This window comes from Dipteris shenzhenensis, chromosome 6, assembly GCF_047967505.1.
Source record: "Dipteris shenzhenensis isolate YYH24624 ecotype China chromosome 6, Dip_SZ_1.0, whole genome shotgun sequence".
Taxonomy (NCBI): domain Eukaryota; kingdom Viridiplantae; phylum Streptophyta; class Polypodiopsida; order Gleicheniales; family Dipteridaceae; genus Dipteris; species Dipteris shenzhenensis.
This window is the reverse complement of record NC_141601.1, coordinates 30,249,398-30,263,877: the sequence shown is the minus strand read 5'-3', so window position 1 is coordinate 30,263,877 and position 14,480 is coordinate 30,249,398. Positions and strand designations below refer to the sequence as shown.

Below are 14,480 nucleotides of genomic sequence, written 5' to 3'. Positions count from 1 at the left end.
GGAAACACTAATTGGGGGGCTTTGGAGACCCCAATTCTCCCCTAATGTCCCCGAGTCATCGTTTGTCCCTCCATTGTTTGTCACGCTATCTTCACATAGAGGAAAAACTTGAACTGTCTCCCATCTCTTCACAGTCGCAATGTCCTCACAATTTTCATGATCCCCTGTGATACACACACTACATAAACAAGAAAGTTTTCTTATTTTGAGTGGTTGTTTGAAAAGCCCCATATGCTGTGCAAACTATGGTTTTCTTTGATGGCCTTGCAATCCTATCTATTTCTCATTTGCACTTCATTCACTTTTACTTCGTGGAACATTCTATGCATGCCACTATCTTAAATGCTTTGTCTACTGTATGTTGATTATGCCCCTATGAAGAGGTTGGTTGTGAGCCATGTTACAGCATCATGGGCATCATTGAGATTTTTATGAGGGCATGTTAGTTGGTGTTTGAATAGAGATCGATTAATAACAACACCACACCCATCATGTTCCCCTTGATGTTGCTAGATGCAAAGAAATTGGATGTCATGTTTAGACCAATTAAGGATTTGAACCTTGAGACAAAGTAGAATCTATGAGGAATCCGCAGGCTGATTTAGACTGAGAAGAAGCACCATTTGACCACACCCAATGTTATTTTACATTTTCTTATACATGGGGATCATCATTATTTAGCCATTCCCAATGCAATAGAAAAGCATGATGCACAAATAAGGTGTCGTATTCCCTATCATTCAAAATGTAGAAATTGTATGTGCACTGCATGGACCTGGAATCCAAGTCAGCACTTAGATTATCAGTCATATAAGAAACAAGCAAATGATTATTTGTTATATGCTATAGAATTGATAGCTTCTTTTTGTACTAGTGAGCACTTTGTATGTCATCTTGTTCTTGCAATGAGTAATTTTTGGCAAAACCTATGACATAGTCCATGGATGATTTTTTCATGTTAGTTCCGTTAAGAAATGAAACTTTTATATTGGCATTAAAAGTTTGCATTTCCTAATAAAAGTAAAAATTTGAAGCATTTGCCAAGATTTGAAACTTTTATGAAAAAAAGGTTTACAATAATAGGAGGGGCTTTAGAAATCAACTTTAGGAAAAACTCTGTTAGTTCATAAGTAAAGAGGGTTGGTTTTATTGGGGAAAAATTTTAACCCCTCGAATGCATGTGATATCTAGGAATTCTTAGTAGTGCACCCCCAGAGTATGAAATAAAACAATTTCACCCAACCACCGAGTTGGCCATCAATTATTTCTGTTTGTGTACTATATTTCTATTTCAGCCACAATGGCTTAGGACAATCACATAACTCATGTTTGACCTAAACCAGCTCAGTGATATTTTGCATGATGTTCCCGCCACCAGGCTAGTTTAGGACCATCACATAAGTCCAAGCTAGCCTGGTTTGGAAATTGATTAGTATATGACCCAACTAGTCTTACATCTGAGGGTGAATGTAGATACCAATATCACCAACTACCAATGTTTTAAGACCATCCTGCAATAGTCCCACTAGTTTGGATTCCAGATTTTCAATCCGTTTTGGTTTTCAGCAAATCAAGGAAATGCTAGCACTAGTGGAGACCCTTCGTTCCCACAGTCGACCATCTGAATGTCATCACCTTAGATGACATGCTCACAGAGGGCCTCTTTATGGTTGCATTGTATGGGCTCCCCCTAGTATTTCTCCACTAGTGCCATTGCATAGCACATCTCATCATGAAATAATGAAACTTTTTATGCTAGAGATTTCTAAGCAATCTTATTGAATGATAAAAAAATGACGGTATATGCATGTGAAATGAGATTGTTGTCAATAGGACTACAATATCTATGTACTTGCACAATTTTGTACAGGAGCACATGCAAAGAGAAAAATTCAATGCAATATCTACAAAATAATTGAGCATATATACCTAACATATAATTGAATCACAATGTAATCAAATTGAAAACACGGGCAATGATAAAGGATTTGAAGGTATTTTTTCATAGAATCTTATTTGCAATATGTACCTAGTGGTCCTACTAACGTCAATCTATACTCATGAATGTAGTATTTTCCATAGATTTTTGAGATTGACATCATGTACAGTTTAAGAAAAATATTATTTAATAAATTTATATTTTTTAAAACCAAAAGTGTGAGTCTTGAAAAAAGTGGGACAAGACATTCCAAATGTTCCTATAATTGTCTTTTAAGGACAAAGATTAGAGAGCAAAAAAAAAGGGTCACAAGATAGCCTTCCACACATTCTCTTTTCCATCATTTCCAGGCTTGTGTTTCACTTGTGTGTTCGAAGATGGGGCTTGCAACTTGCCTATGACTTGCAACATTTGGAAATCTTTCTCGCGGTGGGGGGGAAATTTCCAACAATTATAGACAACCTTCTTAGAGTCAATGCATATGCACCTTAGTGGTGTTGCATGTGTAGCTATAATAGTCTTATTGTTTGTTTATCATCTATATATCGTATAGGCAAAAGCACTATTCAAGCCTCAATAAATGAGCGATGCTCCTTTTATGGGTGGATGAAGGAAGAGAGAGAGAGAGAGAGAGAGAGAGAGGGGGGGGGGGGGGATTCCCTAAAAAATAGTATACATTTGAAGGCATGTGGAAAATCCTATAAATACCATTACATCTCCTTTATAGTAATCCTTTATGGAGGGAGTGTGAATGAATACTTGGTGTTAAACATATAAGAAAATGGAGCTAAAGGTACTAGCGAGAAATGCATAAGCCAAGTTAGGTGTTTGATGCTTCTTATCTTACCTTACTATATATAAGGAGGATAATCCCAAACCTCCCACATGGAGGAAGTTTGAGGTTCAGGAAGAGCAAGAGGGAGGTTTGGGGAGCTTCAAAGAAGGGCTATGGAGGAGCGTGGTTTGATGCCACGTGTGGAGGATGGTGGTGTGATCCACATGTCATGGAGTGGCTGAAAGAACTCTAGTGCATCAAGATCTAACACAACAAGATCATTGGGCAGCCTATGACTTGCAACATTTGGAAATTTTTCTCGTAGGGGAAAAATTTCCAACAATTATAGACAACCTTCTTAGAGTCAATGCATATGCAACTTAGTGTTGTTGCATGTGTAGCTATAATTGTCTCATTGTTTGTTTATCAATCATATATTGTATATGCTATAAGCACCATTCAAGACTCAATATGAGAGGGATGCTCCTTACAGGGGTCGACAATGAGAGAGAGAGAGAGAGGGGGGGTGGGATTCCCTAAAAAGTACTATACAGTTGAAAGCATGTGGAAAATCCCATAAATACCATTATGTCTCCTTTATAGTAATCCTCTATGGAGGGAGTGCCAATAAATACTTGGTGTTCAAACATACAAGAAAATGGAGCTAAAGATGCTAGAGAGAAATGCATAAGCCAAGTTAAGTGTTTGATGCTTCTTATCTTATCTTACTATATATTAAGGAGGATAATCAGAAATCTGGCACGTGGAGGAAGTCTGACGTTCATGAAGAGCAAGAAGGAGGTTTGGGGAGCTTCAAAGGAGGGCTATGGAGGAGGATGGTGTGAGACAATGTGTGGAGGATGGTGGTGTGATCCACACGGCATGGCGCAATTGAAAGAACTGTGGCGCAGCAAGATCTGACATGACAACATCATTGGAAACACACGAATCTATAGATTGGCAGCTGGCATTCTAGACTGGAGAAGGGTTGTGCAATGGCAGTCTCGAGAGACTGCGGCGAAAAGAACATAAACTCGTAGTTTTTTTTTTTTTTGCGGTGAAAGTATCAACTTTATTAGATAAAGAAAAAGAAGGGGGAAAAAGAAATTACATTCTTGACAGATCCGTTTTTTGATAGTTTCAAAACCATCTCTGAAGACAAAGAAGACAAAAGTTCGTTCTACCAAAGCCTTGCCATGGCTTTACAGGCTTCGTTCTTGTGGCCAAAAGAGGTCATGGTCCTTTGAATCTCCTCCACATAGAATGGGATCGGCATTCTCCCCTAAGGCAGCCTTTGGAATGCTCTTTCATTTCTAAATTTCCATATAATGGAGAGGATTACAGCCCTGAGTGGCTGGACTCATTGGTGGGTCAGCTCATTGAGCTTTCCTCTATCGCCGAGGAGTGCAGTTCTCTAATGAAACTTGATATGCAACTTCATTTCAGACAGTTTCTTCTCTACGGCCGTCAATAGTTCTCTTGAAATAGGACATTCCCATAGCAAGTGCATGTGTGTCTCTCTGAATCTGTTACAAAGTGGGCATTCTGATTGGGTAGCAGACCACACTCCTTTAAGTCTTGACATCAGCCATCTGTTCACTCCATCCTTAGGGGCATGGAACTTCCATTGGCTCCGAGCCACAACTACCCCTGTTGGGCCCTTCACACTGCAAAAATCTTTGCACGTCAGTCGGTTAAGGGGTTTGCCAGTGGAGGTGACGAAGCCCTTGAAGTCCCTTTCGTCTCTGAGCTGGTTGCTCGTTGGCCAACTAGGGATGATTCTTTGTATCGTGCTTTCTACTAGCTGTTGTTCCCTATTACTGAGGCCAAATTCCTCAATTATCTGTTCCACCCTCTTCCAACTGTTACCTCCTAGGTCCCAGATCTGCCTGTAGACAGTGAGTCCCTTCCTCGAGATACTTCTAGCTAATCTGGGGTTTTTGTTTACTACTACTGTGCCAATAGAAAAGGCCCAGTCTGAAATCCATATAGATCTTCCTAGTGACACATCCCCATAGAGACTATGGAGGCTAGTCCATTTAACTCCTCTTGTCTTTCCCTTCCAAGTCTACACCAGTTTGGAGAGAATCTCTGATTGGGGGATTTTAACTTTCAGGTCAGAAAGAACGATGTCTTGCCAAGGGGTAGTTACATGGTTTGGTGCGTTTAGGGTGATCATTTCTATCGCTATTCTTGCCCAGGGTTGCTCCTAGCTGTGTTAATGTTTTTGAGCACAGTGCATCATTTTTATCTTTCATGCTTGTAAGCCCTAGGCCTCCTTCATCCTTGGGTGAGAAGAGCAGCTCTGCTCTGAAGGCCCTCCATCTGCCCTCCCAGACCATATCCAAGATGCATTTGTCCACCTCTTTTAGGCATGCATTCGAAAAGGGGAGCATTGATAGAACGTATACCATTAGGGATTCCAATATGTGTTTTGCCACTGTCAGTCTGCCAGTGAAAGACAGCTGCTTGCCTTTCCATTTGTCAAACTTGCCTTTAACTTTTTGTAGAGCCCACTCGAACTTGTTCTTTAGGTTGGTTCCTACTCCTATAGGGCAACCTAAATATCTGACAATCTGCCCTGTAGGGATCCAATTAGGTAGTACCCTGCTTGTCCAGTCTGGTGGTCTTGGCCTCCAAGAGAGCCAGAGGGCTTCAATCTTAGTGGTGTTGACTCTAGAGTCAAAAAGAGCTACAAATTCGCTGAACAGCTCCATGAACCTACTGACGTTCGTCTCGGAAGCTTCTAGAAAGCTAGTATTGTCATCCGTGAAAAACTGAGTGCAGAAGTTAGTGTTCCTTGAAGTCTTAGGCCCTTGATAAGCCCTCTGTTCATGAGATAGTCGAGCTGGCACAGTAGTGGTTCTTTGGTTAGGGAAAACAGCAGAGGGGCTAGTGGGCATCCTTGCCTCACTGACCTCTGGAGTTTAAACTTTTGGTAGTGATACCCGTTGATCGAGATGGTCGCCCAAGCGTTTGACAGGAGTATTCTGGTGAGCCCACAGAACTCTGGCCCAAATCCAAGCGCATGCATCGTTCTAAGTATGAAGTCCCAGCTTACTCTATCGTAAGCCTTTTCCAAATCCATATATAGCATCACATACCTCTCTCCACTGCTTAGTGCATAGTCTATTGCCAGCGTGGCATTTAAAACTGCATCTTTGATGTTTCTGCCTGCCACAAAACCGTATTGGTGCAGGTGAATGAGTCTGCTAAGCAGATGTTTGATTCGATTAGCCAGAAGCTTCGCGCAATGATTTTGTAAATAGTGTTTAACATTGTCAACGGTCTCCACTGGCTTGGGTGGAGCTTATTGTGCCCTTTGGGAATCAGCTTGATGACTCCAGTGTCTATGCTAGATGGTAGTTCCTTGTGCTTGCACACCCAATGTATTAGATTTACCAGTTCGATCCTGCAAGTGTCCCGCAGCTGCTGAAAGAATTCTATTGGTATCCCGTCCGGGCCAGGGGCCGGGCCAGGGGCCTTGTCTCTAGGCATTTGCATCACTGTGTATTTGATTTCCTCGTCCGAGAAGGGTCTTTGCAGCATGATTTCCTCATGACTGGTTACTCGCCTCTGTAAGTTGTAGAGGAAAGCCTCCTCTCTCATAGTTAGAGGAAAGCCTCATAAACTCGTAGTTAGAGAATGAGTTCTCATATGTAGCAGTCAGAGACTGAGTATCAGACCCGGGCATCAAGAGATCCATAGTCGCAGTCCAGAGACTGAGTATGAGACACGGGCAATCTTCCAAAGAGAACTCACAGTTGACGACAGACACTGCGACGAGATCATGACACATGGCACATGCAAGAGAGTCTACGCAGACAGCACACTCGACAAGCAGATGGATGACTTGCAACGAGCATGACACATGGGAGATTTAGACATGGACATAAATATATATATATATATATATATATAGAGAGAGAGAGAGAGAGAGAGAGAGAGAGAGAGAGATTGCGAGAGAGAGAGAGAGAGAGAGAGAGAGTATAGTATATATATAATATATTACAAGAGAAAACTTTCTTCTCTAACTGGCCAACCGGGGACCTTGACGGAGGGATTGTGGCACGATGGTGCTACTTCACACAAAAGTACGCCTTGGGCTTTCTAAGCTTGTGGCATGATAATAAAGCAACCACTGTCAAGGACCGGCTGCCACGCAAAATCAAGAGGCGAGCGCCGAGGACAGACATCTGCACAGGCCAATCCCTCCTGCCGCCGTCAAGTTCTTGCGACAGGCGGAGAAGCACAAATCCCATGGCTACAGCACTCAAGCTGAAGAGAATATCGTATTATCTTTCGTGCATCGTACAACGGGCTTTTGAAATTTCCGCTCGGGGATTTCTAGACCTGTTTCTTGGGGAAGTTGGCTCGAATTCGAATACCTCTCAAAAATTCGATGAGTATGCTATACACTCTCCACGGCCGGGACGTTGTGCAGATTTATGTAGAACCAGCTCCTGCTTGAGAAAGGTCATGTTATATAAATATGTGTTGTGCACTTGTGATGCCGAGAAGCTCGATCGAATAAGGCATATGATGCCTAAATGATTACAAAGCTGTGCTGATTCCCCTAGAGTTGGATGTAGATCATCATGCCATGATGTTATGCGATTCCTTTGCAACTTCCTAGCACAAAGCCAGCCCTCCATTATGAAGCATTATGAGGGCAACATAAAAAAGCTAATCTCTCCGAGCTTCTATGGATTGTGTAGTGGGCGGTGGACAAAACTGTGAGGATGATGGGATAGGAAGGCATAGGTGGACACTGTTGTAAAGGAGGAGACAGCTACGGAGCATAATCATGTGTGTGAAGCGTAGTGGGGGATCAGATCAGGAGGAAAAGTCTAAAGAGATTGTTTGCAAGATTGATCAGAATGAAATTATACGAATTGTTGCTGTAGACATGATCGTATACGATACCTTGCGTGTGGCCACCACAGCACTGTTCATCCGCTATGCACAAATATTCTCTCGTCATCCTTATAAATCCCTCGTTAGCTTACTGACACCATATCACTACGTATCTGTATCTCTCCTCTCCACTTTGCTTCTTCCTTCTACTTCTCACGTCCATCTGGTTGCCAGATCCTCAGGTCCGTTAACCAGCTGCACATCCAGGTCCTCAGATCTCGATCTCCCTTCTAGCCGCGCAGGCGGCAGCTTCCGTTCAGTTCATCAAGCACAATGACAACACACGAAGAGGTATTTCCATATCACTTTGTGAACTAAGCAGAACGCTCTGGTGGCTTTCTAGTTCTACTTACCCTTCCATGCTACTTTTGTTTCCTCTTTCTTTTCTGTAAAACAGGAACGCCGCAGCTGCCACTTAGTTTGATAAGACAATAAAGTACGAGACTTGCTTGTAGCATTGAAGGGCTTTATGAAGTTCTCATTTTGAGATCTTCCTTTCACGTCTGATTATGAAAGCAACGCTAATTTTCGTGGGTAAATCAATGTGTAGGCAGCAATACCTGAAATTGAATCACCTTCCGAGTTGCTAGCAGAAAACGACTGCAAGGCGGTGGAGACGAAGGAAGGTCATTGCTGTTCATGTAAGCCAGCAAGTGATGAAGGGGACGCACTCAACTCTGCTTCAGAGTCAGTGCCACCATCAGACACCGATATAAAAGGGAAGTATGAGGACGTGGAGGAACCCGGAGAAGACTCGAGGGACTTTACCACGGCAAAACCCGAGGATGCCGATGAGATGGACGAAGAGGAAGGGGACACCGCAGAGGGAACTCCAGTGGCAGTAGCCAAGAAACACGAAGTTGATCCTACAGAAGAATATGTGACAGACGAATCTGATGAGTGAACTTCGTTTTCCTCCTCCATGACAGATGGAGGCTAGATAGGCTGAGGTTGTGAAATCTAAGCTGAAGTGTGAGACTAGGGAATAAGTTGCAGCAAGACTTTCGTTTTGTTTCCATTCCTTATTATATGTTAATATGATTCGGTGTTTTCAAAGCGTACTTCCAAGCAACTAAGTTCCATATTAAAATGACTTGCACGTGATTTGAAAGTAGTCAAAAACACTCAAAGCTTTTTTTTTTTTTTCCTAAAAAAAAATAAAAAGATATTGGAGAGGATAGTCCTTTAATGAAGGTTTCTTTCTATATTGGAGAGGATAGTCCTTTAACGAAGGTTTTAAACATTTTACTTGCCTTTTGTGTTTTGGGAACTCTTAGTTATCATTTTGAAAATCTCTGTAATAAATCAATCCTTTCCTCTCTCCCAACTCCTCTACCTACCATGGTATATGTATGCACATGGCCCCCCACCTCCCAAGGAAAAGAGCCAAATCCCACCCTTACACACATAAGCACCATGTAGTGTTTATCTCCTAGAATTAGTATTATGCTGGATCAGAAAAGGCTCTCTCCATAACCACATGCAATGAACATAGGATATTTATGGGGACTTTTTTCCACTTTTTATGGATAATCAGGAGATAATTTGTCATATCTTTTTAAAAAATTCATATGGATGTATTTGGATATGTAAGTAGGGTTTATCCTATAATTTGATTGCTTTTTATATTTTGATACTCTATAATCCTTCAAATGCCATAGTATGAGAATACAAGAAGCATGCAATTTCAAAAAAATGACCCACTTTTTTAAAAGAAAAGCTAATGAAAAAGTTGTGCTCATCCCATATTTTCTCTTTGGTAGATGAAAGTAGGCAACAATGCAATATACATTGCAATCAATTATGCACCACCTTGATCACTAGAATAAGTAGCTAATATCAAATTTTAGATCCTTTAAAAACATTAATCGTGGCATAGGAAAAGCATCCTTATAGCTCTTGTGTTTATTTTCTTTTTTCAAAAAGTGCTAGGTTTTATTAAGAGGGAAACTATAAAAGATGGCATCTAGGAGGGGCAAAACATCCATGGCCTACACTGCAAGCAGCATGATCAAAACACCCCAAAAGGGGTCAAGACAACCCAAGATATCGGGTCGCCTTCACCACTTCCTAAAACTATTATTAATTTATCACCCCACCCCTTCTAAACCTTACACGATCATGGAAGAGGATATCTCAACCAGGGACTGCCTCTGCCCAACCAAGGCAACCTCGATAATAATCACCTAAACTGCACACATTTGAAGAACATAGTCTCCCTATACCTTGAGACCCTAGAACCAAAGATAATTTGATTTCAAACCATCCATAAAACACCCGACACTGCCGCATGGACATATGGCTAGGAAGCCAGAAGAGTCGACGGTAACCCTAGTAAGTCTCCAGGCAAGACCATCTTCTAGTTACACAAAATATAGAACCGAGCCATGAGGCCTGACTTATGTACTTCAGCTTCTAGTTTAGTCCATGCCCCTACCATCACCGAGAGCAATTCCACCAAACATGCCTTATCATCTCAATAGTCTTATAGAGAGTGGGCAAATTAGATCAACATTGAACCATTTGGCTAGTTTGGCTCTCACAAGAAACTATTAATGCATCAATTTCCACAGCAAGAAACACCACTTCCCTATGCAACATCCTTTCCAGATATCCCTACACCATGCTTGCTAGCCAATTGAAGTTTTGCAAATCCCCCTACTTGTGGTCAAGGCCACTAGATAACCCTGGCTCCACCAACATAAATTTTCTTTGGACAAGTCATGCCAATTAGCCATTGGTTCACTCATCTACTTCTAGCTTCCACATACATTGTGGGCCAAGACTAAGGAATCCTAGCTAGAATTGCCTACATAAAATACCTTTCTCTGGGACTCATGCCAAACTGTGCTAAAGTTACCTAGATATCCAACCAGTCTCATCTAGAGCCATCCCAAATCTTCGACCAATTGTGCAACCCCTTCTTGGATAGTTTTCAGGCACTCTGCAAGTTCAGATGAGAAAATGGAGTCCCCTTTGTGGTCAAGGATCTTCCCCACCAAATGCTTTCACCTAAACTAGCATCCCCTTATAGCCCAACCTTACACTTTTAAGCTAGCTTGAGGAAGCCACACCTTCCAAGCAACAACCAAAAGTGAATCAGTTCAGAGCCATCAATCCTCAAAGGAAATTTGGAAAACAATCTATCATACCAAGGAAGGGCCAACCCAAGTTCCCACCTAACTCCTTGGCCACACTTTCAATGAACCAGTTCACCACCACAATCCAAAAAGATGAGTCAAGAAATAGGTGTAGCAACCATTTTCCAATAAGAAAGATGTTCTTCACCCCAGTGTTTGGCATACCCATCCCCCCTCTGGATATTTGGCACATTTAAAGCCTCCCATGACACATAATGCATATGCCATCTACCACCTTCATTGTTGTTGCAAAAATTCTTGTTGATCTGGTTTCTCAGTGTGAGAATTCTAGAAGTGTTCTTGGACTCATAAAGAGCTGCAAACATATCCCATGCTTCTTTGGATGTATTCACTATGTTGAGCTATCCAAGCATGACATCTTGCACATTTTTGTTGATCAAATGATATGCATTTTTGTCTTTCTTGTCCCATTCTTCCTGTGATTGACAAATGGAAGGATCTACTGTAGGTGCACGTTTAGATGCCTTTGCTTATGCTGTGGAAATGGTGAATTCCAATGATACATAATTTCATGATAGATAAAGTAAGATTAGATGACAAGCCTCTTTGTTCCAATCTTCTTACTTTTCTTCATAGAATATGTTCCTCTCAATCTTGTATAGATGCCTTGCTATGGGTTAAAAGTGATGTATCTTTTGAGATAAATATTTGGGCTCCAAAGGACTTAATTATTTGCGGTGTTTGCCAAGTTACTAGCACTTGTGAAATTCCAATTTGGCACAACATCAAAGTTAAATAACAATGCATGTAGAAGGTCAACATCCATGCTTATGTCAAATAACAATCCATGTAGAATATCATCATCCATTCTCATGCCAAATAAAAGTCCATATAGAACATTATCATCCATTCTCATGGATTGCTCACCATGATAAGTAGTAATAACTTCGATGATATAAAATGTTTCTAACTTTATACCACCACTCGAAGTAACAACCAATGATACATGCTCAATTTAGCGGGAATAGTAGAGCTTAATGGTCCACATCAAACTTGAATGGGTTAGCCAATAGTTATGAATAAAAACTTCTCACACACCATGGCCAATGCCTCTTGCTTCATGGATGTATGGTTTCTATTGGCTTCATTGAGCCATGATGTTGCAAAATTTATTAGGTTATTCTTTTTTCTCTCGTTGGGTTACATCAATGGACTTTAAAAAAACTATCATGTTAATCTATTCATAGAAATAGAGCATTGGTGGAGGGCAACATTGTGTTCATGCTCAGTTGGCTAAGCATCGATGGTGTGGTGCCATTCATTGCATTCTGTGGGATTTGGTATTTTTGGTCCATATGTAGAGGTATGGTCATTAGTCATGAAGGTCATTAGGTGAGGTATTGAAGGAGGCTAATTACTGATTTGATGGCACTCGTGGTGAGTTTGGAGATGGTGCATGGAGACACCCTCAGTTGTTGGATATCTGTTGCTTGGAGTTTGGAGAGCTATATGGCTATGTGTACTAGACGAGGCAAGCTAGTTGCTTGACCAATGGGTGATAGGAGCTCATAACGATGCTACTAGCTATGCCTTGTTGGGCTGAGGAATTGTTTAGTCCACTGAATGAGGATTTGAGTTCAGACTCATTGCTGAGGTTCCGAGAACTGACATTGACACTGACTCTATGTATCTTGTGATCTCTCAGTGAGTCGAGGGTGAAGACAACCCTTTGACTTCACACAGCTTCCTTGCGTCCGATGTAGTGCCTTGTACTTGGAGATTACGATTCATTGCAACCTTGTATTGTGTGGTTGTGACTACCGTTAAGCTTGCTAGAGCTTGTAGATGGAGGAGCTTAGCCGCTTTGCCTTGGTCGACTCATTGTGGTAGAGTAGGTAGCAGTCAACTCGCTCCTGTGGGAAGTTCCTTGAAGGAATCCCCTCGGTTGGTCTTCTCTTTGTATGCTTTGAAGAGAAGCAGTAAAAATGGAGGTAGATCCCACCAGAATGGAGTAGTTGGAGAAGCTAGAACCTTTGTCTTTTGGAAACTATAGGAAACCTTTGGACAACACTCAAAATGAACCTTAGAAAGAGTGAGAAATACTCAAAGTCTCTCTCTCTCTCTCTCTCTCTCTCTCTCTCTCTCTCTCGCTCTCTCTCTCAATACAAGGAGATATCTCTAATCTTACAAGATGAAGTGAAACATATTAATCTCACATGGATGAAAAACTCTCTCAAATGAATGGAATTGAATGTAATTTTTTATCATGGAAGGGAAGAAATTAACTCACGAGATCTCATTCAAGGACTCTCAATCTCTCAACTCTCAAATTGTCATATGAATCTCGATGCCTCAGTAGAAGGAGGAAAGGGAGCTCTAATACCATGAACAAATATGGAGAGAGGGTATGAGGAGAGTGGAGATGAGGAGAGAGGGAACAGCTAGAGATCACACCACAAATGACTAGTTATACACTAAATTAGTTGAAAATAATGAATATACACAAATCCCTTTAGGGTTAGGGTTAGGGTTTCCAACCCTTGTCCTTTTTAGCACTCTATGTGTTAGTGCTATGCCCATATGATAACACATGATGTTGGGATGATTCCTCAACAAGCCCTTGGTAGTAGATTTGGTGAGGTATTAGGTATTGAAAAGCAAAATTTAATCAATCCCAAGGGTAACTCGCAAGTATGTTTGCTAATGGATATGGCTGAGCATACGCCCACACCCTTGTAATAGTCAATAGAAATGGCTCTATCTTTGGAGAGAAGGAATTGGTATATAAAATTTACTCAATTCCTGCTTTCTGTGTGGACTACAAATCCATAGCGTTAGAAATTGCCCACCAAAACAGCCTAAACCAAAGCCCACAGCTGCCCCTTCACAAGAGCTCATCCCTAAAACATTCAGAGAACTTCTCTGATATCTCTTTAGCCAACTCGGCCATTTCCCCATCTTGGGTAGCCTCAGTGCTAGTTGATGCATCATCAATCGACTCTACCGATGCTATACACAGACACAGAAACTCTTTCGGAGTCCTCCGAATTTCCATGGCTGAAATCAGTGGTCCTCGAGGTAAATCCTTCTACCAGAGGGTTACCCAGTTGGAACTTCGAATTCAGGACTATGTTGAGAAGCTGGACTTTGAATTGACCAGACTTGCTCACGCAGATATAGCCCTAGGCATGGCTTGGCATTTTCGGAAAAATCCAGCCATTGATTGGAAGAAGCATATTTACCAGTTCAAGATGAACGGGGTAGAATGTGTTTAGCTCCCCCTAAGGAGAAAGGAGTCCCGAATAAAATCAACAGACTCCACCTCCTCATGTATCTCCTAGTAGGTCAAAGGAACTAGTAGGAAATTCACAAGCTATTATAAATAGAGGCAAAGACAAAGAGGTCACCATTCCCACTAAGAATGTCTTTGATGTGTTGATTGACAAGGAAAATGACCAAAGGATCAGAGAGTGAGAATAGAGAAGGTGACATGGAGCTAGAATAAGGATGTTAAAATAGTTTGATGATAATTTTAATAGAGGGGACTATATGGTCACAAAGCTACTACAAGAAGAGGAGTCTAAAGATGACAGCCCCCACACTATTCCTGGAGAGAAGGATTTCTCACTTCAAGGTAAATTGCTCACCATTGTTCAAAACAAAAGAAGACAGTCATCATAGCTCAAGGGTGTGGTCCCTCAGGTGAATACCCCTAACCATGGGGATAAGAAGGGTTTAAAAGAACAAG

The 14,480-nt window shown here is 41.5% G+C and overlaps 1 protein-coding gene across 1 annotated transcript; it reads left to right on the top strand.

Moving 5' to 3' along the window:
- The first annotated feature begins 7,734 nt into the window (after positions 1 to 7,734).
- Positions 7,735 to 8,687, top strand: LOC147901045 (uncharacterized). The gene is made up of 2 exons (XM_087376088.1): positions 7,735 to 7,922; positions 8,182 to 8,687. The coding sequence occupies exons 1-2, from the start codon at positions 7,905 to 7,907 to the stop codon at positions 8,533 to 8,535; spliced, it is 372 nt and encodes a 123-aa protein (XP_087232214.1). The 5' UTR covers positions 7,735 to 7,904; the 3' UTR covers positions 8,536 to 8,687.
- Positions 8,688 to 14,480: the final 5,793 nt, after the last annotated feature.